The 27,398-nt window shown below is 35.8% G+C and overlaps 1 protein-coding gene across 7 annotated transcripts in view; it reads right to left on the bottom strand.

Moving 5' to 3' along the window:
• RBM41 (RNA binding motif protein 41) overlaps positions 1 to 27,398 on the bottom strand; it is a 57,370-nt gene that overhangs the window by 24,992 nt on the left and 4,980 nt on the right. For 3 of the 7 annotated variants that reach the window (XM_054544053.1, XM_054544051.2, XM_054544054.2), the window contains exons 5-6: positions 26,527 to 26,598; positions 2,132 to 2,535 (exon numbers count right to left, since the gene is read on the bottom strand). In XM_054544053.1, coding sequence (XP_054400028.1) covers positions 2,132 to 2,535; positions 26,527 to 26,598 — 476 coding nt within the window. 7 annotated transcript variants of the gene reach the window in all.

The raw sequence follows: 27,398 nt of genomic DNA on the forward strand, positions 1-27,398 counted from the left end.
GGGGTGGAGTCTAGCAATCTGTGTTTTAATAAGCCCTCCAGGCAATTCGGATGCACACTAACATTTGAGACACTGTAATAGAATGACACCTTCCCAACACTTTTGATTGAGATCTACATGAAGAACTGCATTCTTCAATGTGGCCCCACACACATTATGTCACATATACACAACCACATATAAAAAAAAAAGCTTTAAGAAACAGTAATTACCCTAACATACTGTAGGGAACACTTTTTGATATTTCTATTCTATTCCAATTTCATTAAAAAAATCCCATTGGTTGTAACCTAATTGTAATCTAAGTTTGAAAAACACTGTCCTAGAAAAAGTCTGGCATACGTGCAACAAGAGGTGTACGATAATACTTGTTGCAGAATTAACTGTAATAGCAAAATAACAGAAAGAACAAATCTTCAGGAAAATGGATAAATATAATAAATAATGGTCTATTTCTACAATGGAATACTATATAGTTCCTTGTATCTTTAGAAATAAATTTCAAAAGCATTATGTATATCGAGTCAAAAAGGTTGTAGAATGATAGAGTATGTCATCTATATAGTTTTAAAACATATAAAACTATATGTTATTTGTGAATATACGGCTATGTAGTAAAAATATAAAAACATGCACAGGAATTATAAATAGCAAATTCAGGATAGTGTTTACATCTGGAAAGGATAAAGGAGAATGAGATTGGTGAGGAATATGTGGAAGTCTTCAGGAATATCTATAATGCTTTATTATTTTTTTAATTAAGCAAATATGGAAAATATTAGGAATTGATAATGATTAATAAAGGTTGTCTGGCTACACAGGTATTTGCTATATTATTCTATATAACTTTTGGTATATTAATATTTCATAACAAAAAGTAAATAAAAACAAAGCTACCCTTGAACTAATAGTATAAATGCCCCTGAACTATTAGAAATTCAGTCAAATAAACTGTTTTAATATCCCTCATCTAGAATGATTATTTTTAATTCAGAGACAGTCAAAAACTAACATTATAATTTTGGTTTTGTTTTTTAAATTAGACACAACAAAGTATATGCTCCAGGGGCTTGTGTTGTCTCTTTGGGTAATATAGTAATGAAGAGTTTTCCATTCCAGATGTAACATATAACATGAATGTGAAATAATGATTTGATCCATAATCTCTTTAGGTAATATAGTAATGAAGAGTTTTCCATTCCAGATGTAACGTATAACATGAATGTGAAATAATGATTTGATCAATAAAATAAGAATTATTTACAACATTATTTAGTTACATATTGGACAATTTCTTTTCTTTTTTGTTTTTTTTGAGACAAAGTCTCAGTTTGTTGCCCAGGCTGGATTCTGCAGTGGCATGATCTCGGCTCACTGCAACCTCCGCCTCCCGGGTTCAAGCGATTCTCCTGCCTCAGCCTCCTGAGTAGCTGGGATTGCAGGCACACACCACCACGCCCAGCTAATTTTTGTATTTTTAGTAGAGATGGGGTTTCACCATGTTGGTCAGGCTGGTCTCAAACTACTGACCTCGTGATCCGCCTGCCTCAGCCTCCCAAAGTGCTCGGATTACAGGCATGAGCCACCACACCCGGCCTTGTTGGACAATTTCTTAAAGCTTATAGGACCTTTTCACTTTGCTGCTTTGCCAACAGCAATTTAAGTCATATGTCATACGAAAGCCAGGTAGAACATTCTGAAGAGAAGACTCATGTGGTAGCATATACCCAACTCACAACCAGGCAGTCAATTATTGGCTAATTCCAGAGGCACCATGGCTACCAGCTATGGTGGTCCTATGAACACTATTTGATTATCACACCGTAGGACCTTGGAGGTTACTCTTCCTTCAATTCGGGGCTTCTAATGGGTATAGACTAGAGTCTTATCAAGATTTCTTTAAAACACTAAGGGTAGTTCAGGACCTTAGCAAAGTACCAAGAACCTTATAGGAAATACACTACTTATATAGTATGCAGAGAATGAATAGTCAAGGTCAAGGACAAACACAATCACTGTGCCTATATCATGATTCTTTGGTATAATCAAAGCTAATTTAAAAGTATTACTTTAGGTAGAGATAAATAAAAGCGAAATCAACCCAGGTTGTTTTACTTGGTTTGGCCTATACCTTGTTTGGTTCCCCTGGATTATATGAAGAAAACATAGGAATTTTTCGGATCTCTTCCTCTGACAAACGATTTCTCTGGATTTCATCTTCTGGGACAAATTCTATTGGCTGCGTCAGCTTCTTAGGCCCAGTCCAACACTGCTCAGGTGAAAAATCAATAACATTTGCCACATGGAGACTGGGGCCTTTACCCTGTGCTGCCTGTTTTCCCTTGTCCTGGAGTAATGATGGGCTCTCAGCTGTGCCACTATCACCCACTGATGTAGCTGAGGCCAGTGAGTGGGAAGCAAAGGGTTCACCTCTCATAAGTTGGAACTCTTCAAGACGTTTTTTCATTATCATCTCTTGGTAAAAACTTTCCAGGTTGTTCATGGGATCACCTTTGTTCTTCTTTTGGGGTTCATCTGGATCAAGACAAAGAGATAGGGAAGTTCTACAAAGCCTACCAATACAACCTTTGACAAATTAATAAAAATTAAATCCTGGACCTCAGATAAAGAAACACTGCTGGGGCAGGTCTTTACAACCTGTGACAAATGACAATGGTAAATAGTTATCTTATTACAGTATATTTCAAGCAGAACTATAGGCCAGAACTATGGTGAGGCAACTGAGGCACCTAGAGTCATGCAAATATATGCACCTCTAATTGATAAGGGCATTTAAAAAAATATAAGCAATATAGCATTATACTTCACAAAATTAATAATTCCTTAGTATCATCTAATACCAATGTTATGTTCAAATTGTCCTGATTCCATCTAAGATTTTTTTATACTTGTTTATTCAATTCAAAATCTAAACTAGCCTTTGGCTGTTATATCTCTTAAGATACTTTTATTCTAAAACAGTGCCTCGTCTCTCCCACCCCTCTATTTCATTTTCTCACTCATCCATTGATTAAATAAACTACATTTGTTCTATGAACAAATGAATTTGATTAATCATTTTCTGACGGTGTTGTTTAACTTGTTCCTTAATCCCTTCTATTTCTTGGCAGATAATCTATAACTATGCTACCTAATATAGTAGCCACTGGTCACATGTGTCTATTTAAATTAATTTTTAAATATCAGTTCCTCAGCTGAACTTAACAAATTTAAAGTGTTCGACAGTCGCATGTGGCTAGTGGATACCATATTGGACAGAACAGATAAAAACTATTACATCATTTTAGAAAGTTGCATCGGACAGTGCTGATCCACAGGTTTGATTAGGTTCAGGTTCTATATTTTTAGGAAAGAATCCTTTATAGACAGATATGTACTTCCTATTGTATCATGTCATAAGACACATAATGTTTGGTGGTCCTATTTTTAGTGATACTGAAATTGATCAGTGGATTGAGGTGGTAGATGGTATTAGTCTCATCCCTCCATTATTAAATTTTCCCATTCACCTTCCACCTAATGGGTTTTTTACATCCATTGATGACCATTACCTAGTCTATTAATTTATTAAGAGTTGCAAATCATGGCTTTCCTAATTCTTTCTTTTACGCTTATTATCTGTAATTCTAAAATGAACTTACCGTCATCAACTATGTGGTTTCCCTAAACGTAGATCATATGGGAATGGCAGGATAAATGCTTGATTCTTTGCCATTATTTACCAATTATGAGAGTAAGAGTTGACACCTTAGATATGTCTAATGGAGGCCAGGTGTGGTGGCTCACGCCTGCAATCCCAGCACTTTGGGAGGCCGAGGCAGGCGGATCACAAGGTCAGGACTTTGAGACCAGCCTGGCCAATATGGTGAAACCCCATCTCTACTAAAAATAAAAAAATTAGCCGGGCATGGTGGCGGGCACCTGTAGTCCCAGTTACTCGGGAGGCTGAGGCAGGAGAATTGCTTGAACCTGGGAAGCGGAGGTTGCAGTGAGCCGAGATCGCACCACTGCACTCCAGCCTGGGTGACAGAGTGAGACTCTGTCTCAAAACAAAAAAAATGTCCAGTGGTGACCAATGGTTATTTTTAGTATAATAATGAAATCGTGTATTTTCATATACTTTATCTGTGTCAATTAAACATAGTCATTATTCTTTTTAGTGGCCAAATTATCCCACTTAGGACCAGTGGGAGCCCCTTCAAATCGGCTCCTGTATTGCTTCTCAGCTTTCTGGCACAGCCAAATATCCTAAGCTCATCTTGCATACCTCCTAACTCAAACCTGGAATATTTTTGTAGGGACCCTTGGTTCCTTTTAGTAGGAAGTGGTATTTAGAAACCAAAGTGTGTTGCTGGTGTGTGCAGAAGCAACTTCCAAGTTGTTGTTTCCAGGCCTTTTCAGTGGACAAAAGCTAGGACATTTTTTTTTAAATGATCCACTAGAATGGTTTTATTTTATTTATTATTTTTTAAAATTTTACTTTAAGTTCTGGGATACATGTGCTGAAGATGCAGTTTTGTTACATAGGTATACATGTGCCATGGTGGTGTGCTGCACCTATCAACCCATTATCTAAGTTTTAAGCCCTGCATGCATTAGGTATTTGTCCTAATGCTCTCCTTCCCCTTTCCTTCCACTCCCCAAAAGGCCCCAGTATGTGATGTTCCCTTCCCTGTGTCCATGTGTTCTCATTGTTCAACTCCCACTTATGAGTGAGAACATGCGGTGTTTGGTTTTCTGTTCTTGTGTTAGTTTGTTGAGCAAGAGGGACATTTTTAAAGAGAAAAGTAAACCATCAGTTTATATTGGTATTTCCAACTCAAATTTAAGATAACAAGATTTTTACTTAAACTCCTTTATTTTAGAGTGTATCTCCTCTCATATGCTTAAAGTAATATTAGCAAAATTATTAATTAAATTCTTCCTACAATATACTTATAGAATTTTAAAATGTCAATAACAATACTATCACCAATAAAACTGCTGAATATAGTTTTATATTTCTTTGCAGTTACTTTTGCCCTTAGAATATGGGTCCCATTGGAAATATACAAATGTTTTAAAGTCACTATAAGTAACTGTTTTGTTTTCCAATTGTGTGTTTATGCTACTAACTTTATTTATCATTAGGCTCATTTGCTTCAGGTTGTTTTTGAATTTTAGAGATTGATTTTTACCTTTTTGATCAAACTTTTAAATGATGCAAAATATTTACATGGATCTAAAGTGAAACTGTTATACAGTACCTTCACAGAAGTCTCACTTCCATCTCTGTCCCCTTTATCCCATTCCCTTCCTTCCCCATAAATAATAATTTTTATTAGGTTTTGGCTTATGGTTCCATTGTTTCTTTTTTGAAAATATAAGCAAATAGGCATATATACACATACACATAATTCATTAGTTATACCTCTCTCCTACATAAAAAGTAACTTACTAGAAGCACTGTTCTACAATTTACTTTTTTGCACTTATATCCTGGAGATAGTTCCATATTAATGTGTAGAGCTCTTCTCATTCCTTCGTAAAGCTGCACAGTACTCCATTGTGTGGATGTACCATAGTTTATTTAACTATTCCCCTCCTGATACACGTTGGTCTTATATCCAGTCTCATACTGTTATGAATAATGTCCTGATAAACAGCTTTGTGCATACAGGATTTGGTATTTTTCAAGTATATGTTTAAAACAGATTCCCTGAAGTGAAACTGCTGAGACAAAGGGCAAATGTGTATGTAATTTTTCTACGTATTGTTAAATTTCACGCTGTAGGAGTTATACTATTCTATATTTCCACCAGCAAGGCATAGGAGTAGTTATGTAAGTATTTCCTAAGACAACTACATTAAAATTAAGAACTTCTGTTCATCAAAATGTCATAAAGAGATGGACCAAAAAAAAAAAAAAAACCCACAGGATAGGAAAAGATATTTGCTACACAAAGAATTATCAGAGAACTTAAAACTAAAATACATGAATAACTCCTACAAATCAATAAGAAAAAGATGAACAACCATTAGGAAAATGGGCAAAATACTGAAGAGATGCCTTACAAAAGAGCAAATACACATAGCTAATAAATATATGTGGGTCAGGCGTGGTGGCTCATGCCTGTAATCCCAGCACTTGGGAGGCTGAGGCAGGAGGAAAGTTCCTTGAGCCCAGGAGTTCGAGACCAGCCTGGGTAACACGGTGATACCCTGTCTCTAGATTAAAAAATAATAATAAAATAAATATATACAAAAGTGTTCAGCCATATTAGAATTCAGGGAAATGCAAATTAGGAAGGGTATAAGATACTAATAGAAAACCAACATATTGGCAAAAATTAAAAAGAATGCCAACATTACATGTCAGTGAAGTTGTAGAGCAACTGGTACCCTCACATATTGCTGGTGGGAATGTGTATACACAGTGCAAATCAACGTGGCATCATCTACTAATGTTGAAGATATGCTCAACATACAACCCATCAATTCTACTCCCACATACATACCTTAGAAAAATGTAGGCATATATGCACCAGGACACAATAATAAGAATTTTCAGATCATTGCTATTTATAATTGCCTATAGTTAGCAAAAATACAAATGTTCATCTAAGAAGAATTAATTATAAAATTCTGGTACGTTTATATGATGAAATACTATCATCCAAAGTAAGTGAACAGATTTCAGCTACATATGTCCAAGTGGATGAACAGATTAATAAATACACTAAAAAATAATTAAGGATGCATCAATAAATAAGGATTCCTCCCTTTGTAGAGCTAAGTGAATTACATGGCATGTTAGAAGGTAGGAGTGCTATAAAAAAGAAAAAAAAATACAAGATAAGATTGGAAGAGCTATGAGGTGGTTGTAATTTTTAATGTTGGTCTGGATAGGTCTCATTGAGAAGGTGCTATTTGAATGAAGACCTGAAAAAAGCAAGGGCATCTATCATACTGATATTCGAGTGAGGTCTCAAGGTAGGAGTATGTCTCAAAAAACTAAAAAAGACTGAAATCATATAAAGTATGTTCTGTAACCACAATGGACATACATTAGTGATCCACTACTGTAAGAAACAGGAAAACACAAATATCTGGAAATTGAACAACAAACTTCTAAATAACCCATTGGTCAAAGAACTCATAAAGGAAATTTAAAAATATTTTGACCTCAATGAAAATGAAAACACAACATATCAAAATTTATGAATACAGCTAAAACAATGCTGCATCCATATGACAGACAGTTAAAGCTTTAAATGCCTGTATTGGAAAAGAAGAATGGTTTCAAATTTAAAACCTGAGCTTCCAAGTCAGGAAACTAGAAAAAGAGTCAACTAAACAGAAAGCAAGCAGAAGGAAGAAAACAATAAAGATTAAGAAATAAATCAGCGCAATAGAAAATGGAAAAATAGAGAAAAATCAACAAAACCAAAAGCTGGTTCTTTGAAAAGTTTAACAAATGACAAACCTTTACCTAGACTAAACAAGAAAGTAAGAGAGAAGACAAAAATGACTAAAGCCAATAATTAAAGAGGAAGCATCACTACTAACTTTAGGGAATGAAAAACAATTATTTAGGAATATTGTAAATAACTTTAGGCCAACAAATTAGGAAACCTAGATAAATGGACAAATTCATAGAAAGATACAAATTACCAAAGCACTCTTAAAGAAAAAACAAATAACAAGAGGGTGAATTAGTACTCAGTAAACAACCCACAAAGAAAAACCCAGGTCCAAATGGCTTCATTGGTAAATTCTATCAAATACTTAAAGAAATAACACCAATCCTCCAGAAACACTTCAGAAAAGGGAAGAGAAGGAAATACTTTCCAATTCATTCTATGATGTCAGTATTACACTGATAACAAAAGTAAACAAAGATATTACAAGAAAACCACAGACCAATATTCCTCATGAATATAGATGCAAAAATACTTAATAAAATATTAGCAACCCTCATCCAGCAACATACAAAAGAATCACACACATATAAGGGGGATTTATCCCAGAAATGAAAGATTGGTGTAACATCTAAAAATCAATAGATTAAATCTTAAATCACATGATCATCACAGTAGGTGCAGAAAAAGCGTTAAACAAAATCCAATACCCATTTATAATTTTTTAAAAGCTCAATTAACTGACACTAGAAGAGAGCATCTTCAACCTGCTTGTGGTAGGCTGAATAATGGCCCCCCAAAGATGTCCACATCCTAATCCCTGGAATCTGTGAAAATGTTAAATTATACTGCAGAGGGGAATTTGCAAATGTGATCATGTTAAGGTTGAGATAGGAAGATGATTCTGGATTATGCAGGTGGGACCAATGTAATCATAAGGGTCCTTATCAGAAGGAAGCAAGAAGGTCAGAGACAGAATGGGAGATGTGATGATATATGCAGAGGATAATGTGAGGAAGGGTCAAGCCAAGGCATACAGGTAACCTCTAGAATCTGGACAAGGCTCAACCAGAGCCTCTAGAAGAAATGCAGTCCTGTTGACATCTTAAGATTTCTGACCTCTAGAACTACAAGGGCAGAAATTTATATTGTTTAAGCCACTCAATATATGGTAATTAGTTACATACTAATTACCTTTATTTTCATAGGAAAGTAATATACTGCCAAAGAGCATGTGCAGAAAACCCAGAGCTAAGATCATACTTAATGGTTAAAAACTGAATACTTTTCCCCTAAGACTGGGAACAAGGCAAGGATGTTAGCTCTCATCACTTCCATTCAACATTATACTGAAGGTTCCAGACAGTATAAGGAGGCAAAAAAAAAAAAAAAAATCCTCCAAACTGGAAAGACAGAAGTGTCTTTATTCACAGGAAATAGGATTGTCTATGTAGAAAACTCTAAGATATCCATAATAAAACTTTTAGAATAAAAGAGTTTAGTCACAGGATACAAATTAATATAGAAAAATCAACTTTAGGCCAGGCACAGTGGCTCATGCCTGTAATCCCACCACTATGGGAGGCTGAAGAGGGAGGATCACCTGAGGTCAGGAGTTTGAGAACAGCCTAGCCAATATGGTGAAACTCTGTCTCTACTAAAAATACAAAAATTAGCCAGGCGTGGTGGCGCATGCCTGTAATCCCAGCTACTCAGGAGGCTGAGGCAGGAGAATCGCTTGAACCTAGGTGGCGGAGGTTGCAGTGAGCCGAGATAGTGCCACTGCACTCCAGCCTGGGTGACAAAGCAAGAATCCATCTAAAAAAAAAAAAAAGAAAAAAGAAAAATCAACTCAATTTCTATATAATTGCATGCAACAACTGGAAAATGAAATGTGAAAACAATTCTATTCACAAGAACATGAAAATCATTAAAATGCTTAGAAATAAATTCAAAAGGCTGGGTGTGGTGGCTCATACCTGTAATCCCAGTGCTTTGAGAGGATGATGTGGGAGGGTCACTTGAGGCCAGGAGTTTGGGACCAGCCTGGGCAATACAGTGAGACCCCATCTCTAAACAAAATTTTAAAAACAATTAGCCAAGCATGGTGGCATGCACCTGTAGTCCTAGCTATTCAGGAGGCTGAGGCAAAAGGATCCCTTGAGCTCAGGAGTTGGAGGCTGCAGTGAGCTATGATTGTGTCACTGCACTCCAGCCTGGATTACAGAACAAGACCCTGTCTCTAAAAAATAATAAATAAATTCAATAAAGAAAGCATAAGATTAAGTTTGATAAAATAAATGTAACTTAAAAACTACAAAACAATGCTGAAATAAATTGTAGAAGATCTAAACAAAGGAAGAGACATTCTATTTTCTTGTATTAAAAGATTAATGATTAAAGATCAGTTTTCTCCAAATTGAATTATAGATTCAACTTAATCCTTATTAAATTCCGGCAGGCTTATTTTTCTTAAAATATTGGCAAGCTGTTTCTAAAATTTACATGGAAATACAAAGCACCTAGAATAGAAAGAGTGATTTTAAAAAAGAGAAACAAAGTTGGAGGAGTCATACTACCCAATTTCAAAACTTACTATAAAGGTACAGTAAAAAGATTTAGAGTATAAGGATAGGCATATAGATCAATGGAACCAAGTTGAGTGTCCAGAAATAAAGCCTTACATTTATGGTCAATTGATTTTTCCACAAAGGTGCCAAGACAATGGGAAAAATAACAGCCTTTAAATAGTGCTGGAACAACTGGACATCCATAAACAAAAATATGAACTTGGACCCTTTACTTCACACATAAAAATCAACTCAAATGTATAATATATCTAGATGTAAAATCTAAGACTATAAGTATTCCAGAAAAAAAAAATAGAATATCTTTCTGACCTTGAGTTCAGCAATGATTTCTTAGATATGACACCAAAAGCACAAGCCATAAAATAATGAATTGAACTTCATTAAAATTAAAAACATCTGTGTTTCAAAAGACACCATTAAGAAAATAAAGACAAGCTACAGACTAGAAGAAAACATTTGCAAATCATATATATACCTTATAAAGGACTTGTATTCAGAATAAAGAATTCTTATACTCAGAAACAACCCAATCAAAAAATGGGCAAAAGACTTAAACAGACATTTCACCAAAAAAGACATATTGATGGCTAATGAGCAGATGAAAAAGTATTCAAGATCATTTGTTATTACAGAAATTCAAAATAAAACTACAATGAGCTATCAGTACACACACTGAAATGGCTGTAATAAAAGACAGGTAATAACAAGTATTGGCAAGGATGCAGAGAAATAAGAACTCATACATTGCTGATGAGACAGTAAAATGATACAACCACATTAGGAAATAGTCAATTCCTCAAATTGGTTATACACGGAATTACTGTAGGACACAGAAATTTTACTCATTCAAGAGAAATGAAAACATGTTCACACAAATGTTCACAGCAACATTATTGATAATAGCTAAAAGTGGAAACAACCTAAATGTCATCAAGTGGTGAAAAGATTAAACAATGTGGTATATCTATTGACATGGTTTGGCTCTGTGTCCCCACCCAAATCTCATCTGGAATTGTAATCCCCATAATCCCCACATGTCAAGGGAGGGACTTAGTGGGATGTGACTGAATCATGGGGGCGGTTTCCCCTATGCTGTTCTTGTGATAGTGAGTTTGTTCTCACAAGATCTGATGGTTCTATACATGTTTGACAGTTCCTCCTTCACACACACTCTCTCCTGCCACCTTGTGAAGAAGGTGTCTGCTTCCCCTTCTGCTATGATTGTAAGTTTCCTGAGGCCTCCTCAGCCATGCAGAACTGTGAGTCAATTAAACCTCTTTCCTTTAAAAATTATCCAGTCTCCAGTATTTCTTCATGGCAGTCTGAGAACAGACTAATAAAGCTGTAAAATAAAAAAACTAGCTATATAAAGGAACAAATTGCTGATACATGCAACAACATGGAGAACCTCAAAAACATTATGGTTCGTGAAAGAAGCCAGATTCAAAAGACCACGTATTGTAAGATTCCATTCATTATGAAATATCTAGAAAAGACAAATTTATGGAAACAGAGGCTTGGGGTATATGTGGGAGTCATTTACTGCAAATGAGCCCTAGGGAATTTTGCCCTGGGTGATGGAAATGTCTTAAAATTGGACTCTGGATTTGATAGCACAATTCTATAAATTTACTAAAAATCACTGAATTGAACACTTACAATAGGTGGATTTTATCATGTGTAAATTATATACCTCAACAAAGCGGTTTAAAAATAAACAAATTATTCAGAATCACAAAAGGTGAGAAGAAATAGAAAACAGAAAATGTACTGAAAGTCATTAAAGGATAATTAAATTAATGGAAAGGTACCATGTTCACATTTGAAGATTTGAAGACTCACAGATATGTCAATTGGCCTCAATTGACTTAAATGCTCGATGGAATCCCAATCAAAATCATATAAAGGTATGTGTGCATGTGTAACTTGATAGATTTTCAAATTTACATGGAAAGGCGAAGTGTCAAAAGTAGACAAAACACTTTTGAAGAAAAACAAGTTGGAAAGAATTATTCTGCAGATACTAAAACATCATAAAGCTAGACTGTGTGATATTGATTCTAAAATAGCCAAAAAGACCAAAGGAACAAAAGAAAGAATAAAAAAAAAATTCATTCATATATGAACACCTGATATTGCAACACAATAACAGTCTAGACATTTTCAATATTTGGTGTTAGAAGGCTATCTACACGAGGGAAAAAGGAACTGGAACCCTACTTTATACCATATACATAAATCAATTCCAGGTAGATTAAAGACTTAAATGTAAAAGGCAAAAAACATAAAGCTTTTAGAATAAAGAACAGTATCAGGGCCACGCGCAGTGGCTCATGCCTGTAATCCCAGCACCTTGGGAGGCCAAGGAGGGCAGATCACCAGAGGTCAGGAGTTCGAGACCAGCCTGGCCAATGTGGTAAAACCCCACCTCTACTAAAAATACAAAAATTAGCTGGGCGTGGTGGCGCATATCTGTAATCCCAGCTACTTGGAAGGCCGAGGCATGAGAACTGCTTGAACCCAGGAGGCGGAGGTTGCAGTGAACCAGGCCACTGCACTGCGGCCTGGGTGACAGGGGAAGACTCTTTGTCTCAAAAAAAAAAAAAAAAAAGGATTTATTAATCAAAGCACAAAACCACTAAGTATAAAGAAAAAATTAATAAATTTTATTACATAGAGATCAACAACTGTTGTTTACCAAAAGATACCATAAAGGCAGTGAAATGACAAACTACAGAATTGGAATATACATTTTCAACATATATTACCAACAAAGAACAAGTATCCATAATAATAAAAAGACTGGTGCAAATTTATAAGAAAATGCACCTATGACTAGAGAAAAATTGGATACAGAGTATTCAGGATGTATAACCTCAACACTTTCCTATCTCCTTCCTTCCTGTACAGAGGTGGCAATAACTGAGATGTGCTATATCTTAGTGCTTTGGTGTTCACCCATTGGTTATTTTGTCTTTAAAGTTATTTATCTGCTGACTTCAAGATTCAAAAGCTATTGTTTTGATAGATGCCTAAAGTGACCTCTGAACCAAGACTGCATCTGGACAAAGATACAACAGATGGAAAGACATTCAGATAGTAAATAGGCATTTTCACATTTGCTAAATGGGCAAAAGAACTGAATAGCCATTTCACAAAGCAGGCTGTCCAAATGGCCAGTCAATGTGTAAGAAGGTATCCAACATAACTAGTTTTCAAGAATGAAATTAAAACCACAATGAAACAAACAAACAATACAGGCTCAGACTCTTAAAATGACATCCTGAAAGGTACACACACACACAAACACACACACACACACACGAACACGAAGGCAGGGGAACTGTTCGGGGAACTGTTCTAAAGCAAACTAAGTGTAATGTGTGATCTCCGATTGTATTCTGGATTTATAATTGAGAAACCTGATTGCAACATTAGAGAAGCAATGTTAAATTTCTTAAGAGTGATCATTATACTGTGATTGCACAGGAGAATGTCTTTGTTCTTAGGAGATACACAATTAAGTATTTAGGAGTAAATCCTTCTTATGTCTGAAACTTACTCCAAACAGTTTATTAGTAAACAAACTACATACACATACACTCATATGGAGGAAGAGAGGTAAAGCAAATGTGGCAAGTTGTCAACAGTTGGTGAACGCAGGTGAAGGGTGTGGGTGTATTCTTTCAATTTTTCTCCACATTTGATATTTTCCAAAATAAAAGGTTGAGGAAAATAACACTTCACTAAAGCCTTTAAAAAAGTAACATAAATTGGCCAGGTGTGGTGGCTCATGCCTATAATCCCAACACTTTGGGAGGCTGAGATGAGTGGATCACTTGAGGTCAGGAGTTCCAGACTAGCTTGGCCAACATGGTGTGTGCCACTGTCCCTGGTGAACATTTTGTATTTTTAGTCTGTACTAAAAATACAAAAATTAGCCAGGGGTGGTGGCAAACGTCTGTAATCCCAGCTACTCGGAAGGCTGAGGCACGGGAATTGCTCGAATCTGGGAAGTGGAGGTTGCAGTGAGCTGAAATCATGCCACTGCACTTTAGCCTGGGTGACAGAGCAGACTCTGTCTCAAAAAAAAGAAAAAAAAGTAACATAAATAAATGTTAACTAATAATAAAGGGAAAAAAGCACAACAAAATACAAGTAAATACTCATCATATTAGAGTCTGAGGATACCCGTTGTGGACAAGGATGTAAAGCAACCTAAACATTTCCACATGGCTGGTGGAATTTTAACTTGGGGGAATCCCTTCAGAAATTAGTTAACAGCTATTAAAGTTGAAGACATGTGAACACTTCACCACGCAATTCCACTCCTAGATATATACCCTGAGAAACTCCTGCATACGTGTCCCAGAAAACATGTACAAGAAAGATCACAGTGGCAGAAGTGATATATACAGCCCCCCAAATGGGAACAACCCAAATGTGCAACTACAGTAGAATGGATAAACTATGGTATGTTCATATAAAGGAATACTATACCATACTTCAGTGAAAATGAACTACGGCTACACATAGCAATATGTACAAATATCTCAAATACAATTGCCAGAAAACACCACAATATTGAGTAGAAAAGGAAGACCCAATAGAATACATACAGTATAATTCACTGACACAATGCTTAAGCACAGGCAAAACCAAACCAGACTGTCTAATGCTGCATGTATGGGTGGTAAAGATATAAAGAAAAATAAGGAAATTATCACAAGTTAGGGCAGTAGTTATATCTAGTGGGAAGAGGGTTGTGATTTGTGAGGGACATATGGGGATGTTTGGAGTATCGGCATGTTCTATTTCTTGATCTGATTAAAAATGTTTTAAGCGCTGTTTGTCATGATCTATCTCATTATAAAAAGATGGTTTCCAAAAAAAAGTGAATGAGAGGTGAACAAGTGGCAATAAGTAAATGTACTGGGTTAAATAGAATCCTCCCAAAATTCATGTCTACCTAGAACCTAAGAATATGACCTTATTTGGAAATAGGGTCTTTGCAGATATAATTAGTTAAGGTGAAGTCACAGGGTAGGCTCTGAGTCCAATGACTGATGTCCTTATAAGAAGGACATGTGAAGATACAGAGACAGACACAGTCAACAACCAGAATGCCATGTGATGGCAGAGGCAGAGATTGGAGAGATAATCTAAGAACTGCCAGCAAACACCAGAAGATAAGAGAGAGGCATGGAACAAATTCTCCCTCAGAGCCACTAGAAGGACCCAACTTTGCCAACATCTTGATTTTGTAGCCTCCACAACTGTGAGGGAATAACTTTCTGTTGTTTTAAGCCATTCACCTTAAGCAGCATCCTACTTCCCAGTACCAAAGTTTGTATTAGATTCCTAGGGCTGCCATAACAAAGTACCACTGGTACTGGGAAGTAAGATGCTGCTTTAACAAATACCTAAAAATGTGGAATTGGATTTAGAATTGGGTAATGAGTAGAGGCTGGAAGAATTTTGAGCTGCTTGATGGTAAAAGCCTATATTACATTGAGGAGATTGTTGGTAGAAATATGGATGTTAAAGGCAGTTCTGGTAAGGGCTCAGAAAGAAGTAAAGAGACAGTAGAGAAAGCTTCTATTATCTTAGAGAATATATGTGTTCATGATTATATACATGTAATCATGAACAAAATGTTGCTAGAGGTATAAATGTTAAAAGTACTTCTGGTAAGGCCTTAGAAGGAAATGATGAACATGTTATTAGACACTGGAGGAAAGGCAATCTTTGCTATAAAGTGGCAGAAACTTGGCTGAATTGAGTTCTACTGTTGGGCGAAAAGTCTAACTTAAAAGTGACAAACTGATATTTCGCTAAGGAGATGAATGGGCAAAGTGTGGAAGATGCAGGCTAGTTTCTCCCTGATGCTTATAATAAAATAAAAGAGGACAGAGGAAAATTGAAGAAGGAACTGTTAAGAAAAAAGGGGACAACACTTGATGATTGGGAAAATTCTCAGCCTATACAGATAGCGTGCTCTGGAAACAGGGCCAACAGTATAGATGGACAAACTTTCATTGAAGAGATTAAGTGTTAGAGTGTTAGGATCCAATCAACCAACTCAGCAGAAGCCAGGAATACAGATCGGGTTATCTAGGAAGAATCTGTAGAGAAACCTCATGTCTAATGGTATAAATCTCTTGACATATATGAGACTGACAATGTTTTTGAGAATCTTATACCAGCAAAAACCACCAGTGCCAGCCTGGTGTGAAAGAGACAGAGACAGGACAAAGGAAGGATGATTACAAGAGCAAAGCCACAGACGTAGAGGCCAGAGAAGATGGGGCTATAGCTGCCCTGATAGACTGAGTATATGGGCCCAGTGGACAAAGCACTGAGCCCAGAATATTACTCATAGGCCTTGAAAACTAATGGAATTTGCTACGCTAGGCTACAAACTTGCTTTAGACCAGTAACCCCTTTATTCCCTCATTTTTGCCCTTTCAGAATGGGAATGTCTATCTTATGCCTGTCCCACTATTTTATTTTGGAAGCAGATAACTTGTTTTCTAGCTCCACCAGTCTCTGGATGGAGAGAAATATGGTCCAGGATGGACCATATCCAGAACCTCACCCATACCTGATATAGATGATTTAGATAATGAGACTTAGGACTTTTTGAGTTGGTATTTAGATGATATTTGGGACTCAGACTTGGTGCTGGAATGGGTTAAGACTTTTGGGGATGTTATGTCTTTTGCACGTGGATAGATGTGAATTTTTGGCACCAGAGGGCAGACTGTACTAGGTTGAACAGTATACCTCTAAAATTCATGTCCACCTGGAGCCACAGACTGTGAAATATTTGGAAATAGGGTATTTGCAGATGTAGTTAAATTAAGATGAAGTAATACCAGATTAGGGTGGGGCCTAAATCCAATGACTGATATCCTTTTAAGAGAGCAATGTGAAAACACAGATACATGAGAATGCTATGTGATGACAGAGGCAGAGATAGGAATTATGCATCTATGAACCAGGGAACACCAAGAATTGCTGGCAACTACCAGAGATAGAAGAAGTAATGAAGGATATTCTCCTAGAGCCTGCAGAAAGAGCATGGCCCTGCTGACACCTTTGATTTTAGACTTCTAGCCTCCAGAACTGTGGAGAGGATACACTTCTGTTGTTCTAAGCCACCAGATTTATAATAATTTGTTACAGCAGTCCTAGGAAACTAACACAGTAATTATAGAAAACTCTTCTAAGAATTGTGCTGTAGAAAGGGCAAACTATTGATACATATGACAATATGAATGAATCCCAAAAACATTATGTTGAATTAAAGAAACCTTACACTAAGAACATATACTGTACGATTCCAGTTATATGAAGCTCTAGAACAAGCAAAACTAATCTATGGTGGAAAAAAATCAAAACACTAGTTGCCTCTGAGACGGTAGGATGGGAATTACTGGAAAGAAGTATGCTGAAACTTTCTGGGGTGATAGTAATCTTCTGTGTTGATGGGGTTAGGTTACACAGATGCAGTGTGTCCTGGAGATGGTCTGATGATTGTTTTTATTCCCAATTCCATGTTCAGTGATAACATATTGGTAGCTTGAAACTGGCTATGGTGGTAATATGTACACCTTGGAAACTGGCAAATGATACAAATCAGGGCCTGTTTTCCCCGCTCCCCTCCCCCACCCCCCTGCCAGAGACCTGGTTGTTAAACATTTACCAGTATATCACTACAGATTTATACATTGGTCAAAAGTCAGCAAATGAACACTTAAAAGAGCTTTACATTTAACTGCTTGCAAATTATGCAACAAAAGAAAAATCATTAATAAATATTTAACTCTCATTAACAGTATACATGCTGAAGTATTTGGGGGGGAGGAATTTACATCAGCGGTTTTCTAAAATACATTAATAAAGATGGATTGATAGATGGGTATGGGTATAGATAGATATGTGATAAGGCAAAATATTAATGGTAGATTCCAGATGGTAATATAATGGTTCTTTGTGATAAAATTCTTTCATCTTTTCTGTGTGTTTGAAAATTTTCACTGAAAACAAATAATAGAAAAAATCTTTTCCCATTAGGATATCAAAAATATTAACATATTATATTATCTATTTAATATTATCTTTTTTAGGGCTTAAATTTTTACATTTCACTTTTTAAACGAACTGCTACTTATTATGGTATACAGTAAAAGAAGATCTTGTCAAAGGCCTTTTCTGCATCTATTGAGATAATCATATGCTTTTTGTCATTGGTTCTGTTTATATGCTGGATTACATTTATTGATTTGCATATGTTGAACCAGCCCTGCATCTGAGGGATGAAGCCCACTTGATCATGGTGGATAAGCTTTTTGATGTGCTGCTGGATTCGGTTTGCCAGTATTTTATTAAGGATTTCTGCATCGAATAAAAACTCTCAATAAATTAGGTATTGATGGGACGTATCTCGAAATAATAAGAGCTATCTATGACAAACCCACAGCCAATATCATACTGAATGGGCAAAAACCGGAAGCATTCCCTTTGAAAACTGGCACAAGACAGGGATGCCTTCTCTCACCACTCCTATTCAACATACTATTGGAAGTTCTGGCCAGGGCAATCAGGTAGGAGAAGGAAATAAAGGGTATTCAATTAGCAAAAGAGGAAGTCAAATTGTCCCTGTTTGCAGATGACATGATTGTATATCTAGAAAACCCTGTTGTCTCAGCCCAAAATCTCCTTAAGCTGATAAGCAACTTCAGCAAAGTCTCAGGATACAAAATCAATGTGCAAAAATCACAAGCATTCTTATACACCAATAACAGACAAACAGGGAGCCAAATCATGAGTGAACTCCCATTCACAATTGCTTCAAAGAGAATAAAATACGTAGAAATCCAACTTACAAGGGATGTGAAGGACCTCTTCAAGGAGAACTACAAACCACTGTTCAATGAAATAAAAGAAGATACAAACAAATGGAAGCACATTCCATGCTCATGGGTAGGAAGAATCAATATTGTGAAAATGGCCATACTGCCTAAGGTAATTTACAGATTCAATGCCATCTCCATCAAGCTACCAATGACTTTCTTCACAGAATTGGAAAAACTACTTTAAAGTTCATATGGAACCAAAAAAGAGCCCGCATTGCCAAGTCAATCCTAAGCCAAAAGAACAAAGCTGGAGGCATCACGCTACCTGACTCCAAACTATACTACAAGGCTACAGTAACCAAAACCGCATGGTACTGGTACCAAAACAGAGATATAGACCAATGGAACAGAACAGAGCCCTCAGAAATAACGCCTCATATCTACAACTATCTGATCTTTGACAAACCTGACAAAAACAAGAAATGGGGAAATGATTCCCTGTTTAATAAATGGTGCTGGCAAAACTGGCTAGCCATATGTAGAAAGCTGAATCTGGATCCCTTCCTTACACCTTATACAAAAATTAATTCAAGATGGATTAAAGACTTAAATGTTAGACCTAAAACCATAAAAACCCTAGAAGAAAACCTAGGCAATACCATTCAGGACATAGGCATGGGCAAGGACTTCAGGTCTAAAACACCAAAAGCAATGGTAACAAAAGCCAAAATTGACAAATGGGATCTAATTAAACTAAAAAGCTTCTGTACAGCGAAAGAAACTACCATCAGAGTGAACAGGCAAACTACAGAATGGGAGAAAATTTTCACAATCTACTCATCTGACAAAGGGCTAATATCCAGAATCTACAGTGAACTCAAACAAATTTACAAGAAAAAAACAAACAACCCCATCAAAAAGTGGACGAAGGATATGAACAGACACTTCTCAAAAGAAGACATTTACGCAGCCAAAAGACATATGAAAAAAATGCTCATCATCACTGGTCATCAGAGAAATGCAAATCAAAACCACAATGAGATACCATCTCACACCAGTTAGAATGGCATTCATTAAAAAGTCAGGAAACGACAGGTGCTGGAGAGGATGTGAAGAAATAGGAACACTTTTACACTATTGGTGGGACTGGAAACTATTTCATCCATTGTGGAAGTCAGTGTGGCGATTCCTCAGGGATCTAGAACTAGAAATACCATTTGACCCAGCCATCCCATTAGTGGGTATATACCCAAAGGATTATAAAACATGCTGCTATAAAGACACATGCACATGTATGTTTATTGCGGCACTATTCACAATAGCAAAGACTTGGAACCAAGCCAAATGTCCAACAATGATAGACTGGATTCAGAAAATGTGGCACATATACACCATGGAATACTATGCAGGACATGATGGGTTCATGTCCTTTGTAGGGACATGGATGAAACTGGAAACCATCATTCTCAGCAAACTATCCCAAGGACAAAAAACCAAACATTGCATGTTCTCACTCATAGGTGGGAATTAAACAATGAGAACACATGGACACAGGAAGGGGAACATCACACACCAGGGCCTGTTGTGAGGTGGGGGGAGGGGGGAGGGATAGCATTAGGAGATATACCTAATGTTAAATGACGAGTTAATGGGTGCAGCACACCAACATGGCACATGTATACATATGTAACTAACCTGCACATTGTGCACATGTACCCTAAAACTTAAAGTATAATAAAAAAAGAAGAAGATCTAAATGTATTATTTGTTCAAGTAGCTAATCAATTGAAAGACATTTTTCATTTTTATCATTTTCTTTAGATAGTTCATGGTAGGCATATGTAGACCATGGAGTCTGACAAGTATACAAGTCATGTTAAAACCCTAAAAAGAAAGAAGCAATACTGGGGATGACTGAAGTTATTTGGAAGATAAAAGGGATAGGATCCAGCACAAAATTATACACATTAGCCTTAAGCAGAAAGGAATTCCCTAGCACTGAGTCAAGAGAGAAGAAAACAAGGGTGAGGATACAGAAGTTAGCAGAGCATGAAGCAGGAAATGGATGAAAGTTCTTGCTGATGGCAGTTTCCTTTGAAATAGGATGGAAGACTGTTAAAAATGACAAAATGGTAGGAAAGGAAAGAGCAATGAGGATCTAAAATAGTATTTATAAGGAATGAAATAGTGAGCTGACTAGGGACTAGGAGATAGGTTGTTCAACAAGGGAGAGGCTCTAACCAATAACAGAGACAAGAAAGTTGTAGAGGCAATAATCAACAAAGTTATGATTTCTTTCTAGCAATGCCCAGAAGCCATGATGTAGAAATAGAGAAGGCAATTAGTTTGGTTGATTTGAGTTTGAGGTTTTGCTGGGTGGATGTGATACACAGACAAGGAAGCAAAGAGAATGATTCATTGTCAAGATGGGTGGTTAAATAATGGATGATAGAGTCTCAGTGAGATTTGAAAGGAAGAAGAAATAGAAAGGGACTGACAGATTAGGAGAAAATTAAAAGGTCAAGGAACTGGAGATATAAACAGGGTTGAAGAGATGGTATGTGAATTTAAGAGAGTTATGCGAGCCAGAAGGATAAGAAAAAGGTTGTAGTCAGAGAGTACCATACTATAGTTGAATAAAGTTATAAAACCTGGAGAGAATATATGGTACATTTAGATGCTATGAAGAGTGAATGGCAGCAGGAGGAAGGGGTAAGAAACCAAGAATTTGAAATAACAAAGAACTCATGCCCAGAAGAGACATGGCATAATCAAATTGCTGAACATAAAGAGAAAAAAAACATTAAAAAAAGCCTCTTACATTTATGGTAAATTGATTTTTCACAAAGATATTAAGACAATTCAATGAAAAAGAATAGTCTTTTCAACTAAAGGCACCAGGACAATTGGCTATCCATATGCTAAGAGATGAATGTAAGTCAAAGTGAGGTTTGTAGCATTTCGACTTTCCATCATCCCATCTCCCCTTCTCTAGCTTTGCAGTAGCCTTGAAAACCAACAATCTTGCAACAACAGAAGCTGCAAAAACCAGCAGCCTATCTGAAACTGGAGTGGCAGACCAGTTCTGGAGCACCATAAAAGCCCCATCCTTGGAGAATTTTCACTATTTTACCTGGATGGAACTATTTGACCTGCCTGGCACTGCAATGAAAAGCCACATTCTGAGATGTAATTGGTATGATAATTACAGTAGAAAGTATGGGAGGTAGAGAACAGCTAAACAAAGTTTTTTAATATAATTGAAATTAAGTTGGTTTTAATGCAAATTAATTTATTTAAGCCAAGAGGTTAATTGTAATCCCCAGAGCAACCACTAACACACACACACATACACAAAAATAGTAAAAGAGGCAAGAAGTTAATTAAAATGGCACATTGGAAAAATCTATTTAACATAAAAGAAGGAATAAATGGAGGAACAGAGGAACAAAAAAGATACAAGAGAAACAGAAAACAAAAAGCAAAATAGCAGATGTAAATCCTTAACAGACTCTAATTAAATACATTAAAATAAATGAACTAAACTCTCCACTCAAAAGGCAGAGATTGAAATAATTGATTAAAAAGAGAAAATATAATCCAAACTATTTGCTGTCATGAGACACACTTTAGGTTCAAAAACACAAATAGATTAAAAGCAAAAAGATAGAAAAAGATGTCCCATACAAATAAGAACCAAAGTGGAGCTGAGTTTTAGAAATTTGAGTCTTCTTTCTGTTTAACTTGATCAGTCTAGCTAAGGGATTACAAATTAGTTGATCTTTTCAAAGAACTAACTTTTGGTTTTGTTGACTTCCTCTATTATTTCCTCTATGTCATTCATTTTTGCTCCATTTTTTATTATTTCTTTTCATCAGCTTGATTTGGATTTAGTTTGCTCTTCTTTTAATAAGTTCTTAAGGTGGAGATTTCAGTTATTAATTTGAAATCTTTCTTCTTTATTAATATGGGCATATACAGCTATGGGCGTTACAGCTAAATATCCCCCTAAACACTGATTTTATTTTACTCCATAAGTTTTGGCATGTTGTGTTTTAATTTACCTCAAAATATGTTCTAATGTGCCTTTTGATTTCCTTTTAATTCATTGACTGTTTGGTAGAGTGTTAATTTCCACATATTTGTAATTTTCCTAAATGTCCTTCTGTTATTTATTTTGAATTTCATTCCACTGTGAACAGAAGTGGCAAGAGTGGACATCCTTGTCTTATTTTTGATCTTTGGGGAAGAATTTCAACTTTTCACCATTAATTATGAGGTTAAGTATTAACACACAAATGTGGCCAATTGATTTGACAAAAATGCAAAGGCAAGTAAATGGAGAAAGGATACTCTTTTAACAGTTGGTTCTAAAACAACAGGACATTTGAAGCCAAAAAAAAAAAAAAAAAAGTGAACTTTAACCTAAACTTCATACCTTATATAAACATCAAGTCAAAATGGATCATAGATCTAAATGTAAAATGTATAACTATATAACTATCAGAAGAAAACATAGGAAAATATATTTTTCATGAACAGGTAGAGTTGTTAGATACATATAAATGCACATACATAAAAAGCAACCCATGAAAGGATCAACTGATAAACAAGATTTTAGAACTTGAAAACATTTTCTCCGAGGTAAAAGACTTATACACTGAAAACTACAAAATGTTGCTGAAAGGAATTAAACAAGACACAATAAATAGACACCCCATGTTCATGAATTAGAAGACAATACTGTTAAGACATCAATACTAACCAAAGTGATATACAGATTCAATGTAAGTCCTACCAAAACGTCAATAACATTTTTTACAGGAATAGAAAAATCCATTCTAAAATTCATATGGAATCTCAACCGATCCCCAAATATCCAAAACAATTTTGAAAAAGAACAAAGTTGGAGTTCTCACACTTCCTGATTTCAAAACTTACTACAAGGTTACAGTAATTAAAACAGTGTGGTACTGGCATAAAGACAGGTATATATAGTCAAATGATTTTTGAATAGGGTGCCAAGATCATTCAGTGTGGAAAGAACAGTCTTTTTTCAACAAGTGGCACTGGGAAAACTGAATATCAACATGAAAATAATAAAGCTGAATTTTTACCTTAATACCATATACGAAAATTAACTCAAAAGGTTCAAAGACCTAAACATAAGAGCTAAAGCTATAACACTCTCAGAAGATAACATAAGGAAAAGCCTTCATTTCATAACAATGGATTTGGCAATGATTTCTTGGATATGACACCAAATGCATAGACAACAAAAGAAAAAAATCAACAAATTGGACTTCATCGAAATTAAACTTTGTGCATCAAAAGACAGAGTGAAAAGGCAATTCTTGGAATAGGAGAAAATATTTGCAAGTCATATATCTTATAAGGAATTAATATACAGAATATATATAGAACTTCTACAACTCAACAAAAAACAAGAAACTTATTTTAAAAATGGACAAGAGATCTGAACAGATATATCTCCAAAGAAGATATACAAATGGCCAAAAAGCATGTGAAAAGATGCTCAACAGCACTAATCATCAGGGAAATTGAAATCAAAACCACAATAAGATACCATTTCACACCCATTAGGACGGCTATTATTTTTTAAGAAAAGAAAATAGTAAGTGTTGCCAAGGGTATGGAGAAACTGGAACTCTTATCTTGTGCATTGCTGGTGGGAATGTAAAATGGTACAGTCTCTATGGAAAATGATATGGCAGTTTCTCAAAAAATTACATGTAGAATTAACATGTGATCCAGCAATTCCACTTCTGAGTATATACCCACAATAATTGAAAGCAGGTATTCAAACAGATATTTGTACACCCATGTTCGTAGCAGCATTATTCACAAAAGCTAAAACATGGAAACAACTTAAGCATCCATCAATTGATAAACAAAATGTGCTATATACATACAATGGGATATTATTCCACCTTAAAAAGAAAATTCTGACACATGCTACAACTTAGATGAATCTTGAAGATATTATGCTAACTAAAGCCAGTCACAAAAAGGACAAATATTGTATGATTCCACTTATATGAAGCACTGAGAGTAGTCAAATTCATAGAAACAGAAAGTAGGGTGGTGGTTGCCAGAGGCTGATGGGCGTGGAGAAAACGGGGAGTTAGTATCTAATAAGTACAGAGTTTCAGTTTGGGAAGATGAAAAATTTCTGGAGATGGATGGTTGTGATAGTTGCAGAACAATGTGAAAGTACTTAATGCCATAGAACTACACACTTAAAAATGGTTTACATGGTAAATTTTATGTTATGTATATTTTATCACAATAAAAAAAGTTTGCTCTGCAAAAGACACTGTTAAGAGAATGAAAAGACAAGCTACAGACTGGGAGAAAATGTGTGAAAATCACATATCCAACAGAAGATTGTGTTTAGAATATACAAAGAACTCTCAAAAGTCATCAGGAAGAAAATAAACAACCCAATTATAAAACAGCAAAAGATTTGAACAGACACTTTAGCAAACACGATATAAGGATGGCAAATAAGCACATGAAAGATGTTCAACATCATTAGCCATTAAAGAAATGCAAATTAAAACTACAATGAGGTACCACTTGACAGCTATTGGAATAACCAAAATAAATACTGACAATACCAACTGCTGACAAAGATGTAGAGCAACTCGAACTCTCATACATTGCTGGTGAAAATGCAAAATGGTACAGCCACTCTGGAAAATGGTTTGGCAGTTTCATATAAAGTTAAATGTACACTTACCATATGACCCAGTAATCCCACTTCTAGATATTTACCTTAGAGAAATAAAAACTTATGTTCACAAAAAAACCTGTACAAGAACGTTCATATCAATATTATGCATAGCCATCATAACCTGGAAACAATCCAAATGCACTTCAATGGGTGAATGGATAAACAAACTCTGGAATGTCCATATGATGAAATGCTACTCAACAAAATGAATGAACTATTGATACACGCAACAACTCAAATGAGTCTCAAAGGCATTATGCTGAGTGAAAGAAGCCAATCTCACAAGGTTACATGTTGTATGATCCATTTACATGACATTTTCTAAAAGATAAAACTACAGTGATGGAAAACAGTCAGTGATTGTCAGGAATTATGGTAGGTTGGGAATGACTATAAAGGGACAGCATGAGGGAGTTTTTTAAGGTGATGAAGCTATTCTCTCTCGATTGTGGTGGTGGTTACATCAATCTACATGATTTACAATTCACAGAATTGTACACCAAAAAAGAAGAAGCCCCATGCAATTTTATTGGAAGTTCATTTCAAAAGTAAGAAAATACTAGCTATCATATCATCATCATCACCAATAATTATACTTTACTGATTAATAAAAATATTCAGAATTATTTGTGAAATGGGATCTAAAAATCATTAAGGTCAATTTATGTCTGGTACAATAATTTAAATGTATAGATAAAAAACAACAGCACTAAATGTAAAAGCTTTACAACTTCTACTAACTCCTCTCTTTAATATTCTGTATCAGGATAATATGCTCCCTCTGGATCATTTCCTATAAACATTGTCATATACTGAATATGGAATTAAATAAGTGCTCAACTGGGACCCTAGGTTACATTCCTAAATCTAACACTATAAGAAAACTCTCGACTTGCCTTTTGTGCCTAATTTTATCTTCCTCTTCATTGAGGTCATGTACTTGTCTGCACTTGTCTTTTTGTGGTATGCTGTGAAGGTTTAAAGCAAGGAGTTTCAAAGATAGGAAACAGAACAGATTCATACACCACCCACCCTCCACCCCAAATACCAGGTACTGCTCTAAGTGATTTACATGTATTCTCTCACTTAATCCTCTTAGTAACCCTGTAACATAGCTACTATTAATATTCTCATTTTACAGATGAAGATACTGAAGCATAGAGAGGTAACTTGCCTAGCATCTCTTAGCTAGTAAGTGGGGGAGCCAGGATTTTCCCAGGCAGTCTGCCTCCAGAGCCTATGTTCTTAATCATTATGCTAAATGTCTCTCCACAAAAGGTTATTCATTTTTTCATTCATTCCTTCCTTCACCACTGCTCTGCCATGTCTATGGTCTTTCTATCTCTAACAAATCATTCATCCATTCTCACGGCCTTAACATGTTATCTAAGGATAGATGATTCCCAGTTCTATGTATCTAGTTCTGACCTCTCTCCTGAGCTTCACTGCTGCATTTCCAACTGTCTCCTCAACATCTGCATTTGATGATCCTGCCATTCTCACAAATTCAACATGTTTAAAATCAAACTCATCATCCTTCCTCGAAATTTCCCCATAAAGGCTTTCTTAATTTTGCCAATTGGTAAGTCACACAGCCTTGAAACCTCTGGATTATCTTTGACACATACCTCTGCATTGACCTCCCTCCTTCATTTTCAGCCAACAAGTTTTATTAGTTCTTCCCTTATAAACATACCTCTCTCCAATTTCACTGCTATCACTCTAGACCAAGTCTTCATGCCTAAATGACTGTAATATCTCCTATCCA

The sequence above is a fragment of the Pongo abelii genome, chromosome X (assembly GCF_028885655.2).
Source record: "Pongo abelii isolate AG06213 chromosome X, NHGRI_mPonAbe1-v2.0_pri, whole genome shotgun sequence".
Lineage (NCBI taxonomy): Eukaryota > Metazoa > Chordata > Mammalia > Primates > Hominidae > Pongo > Pongo abelii.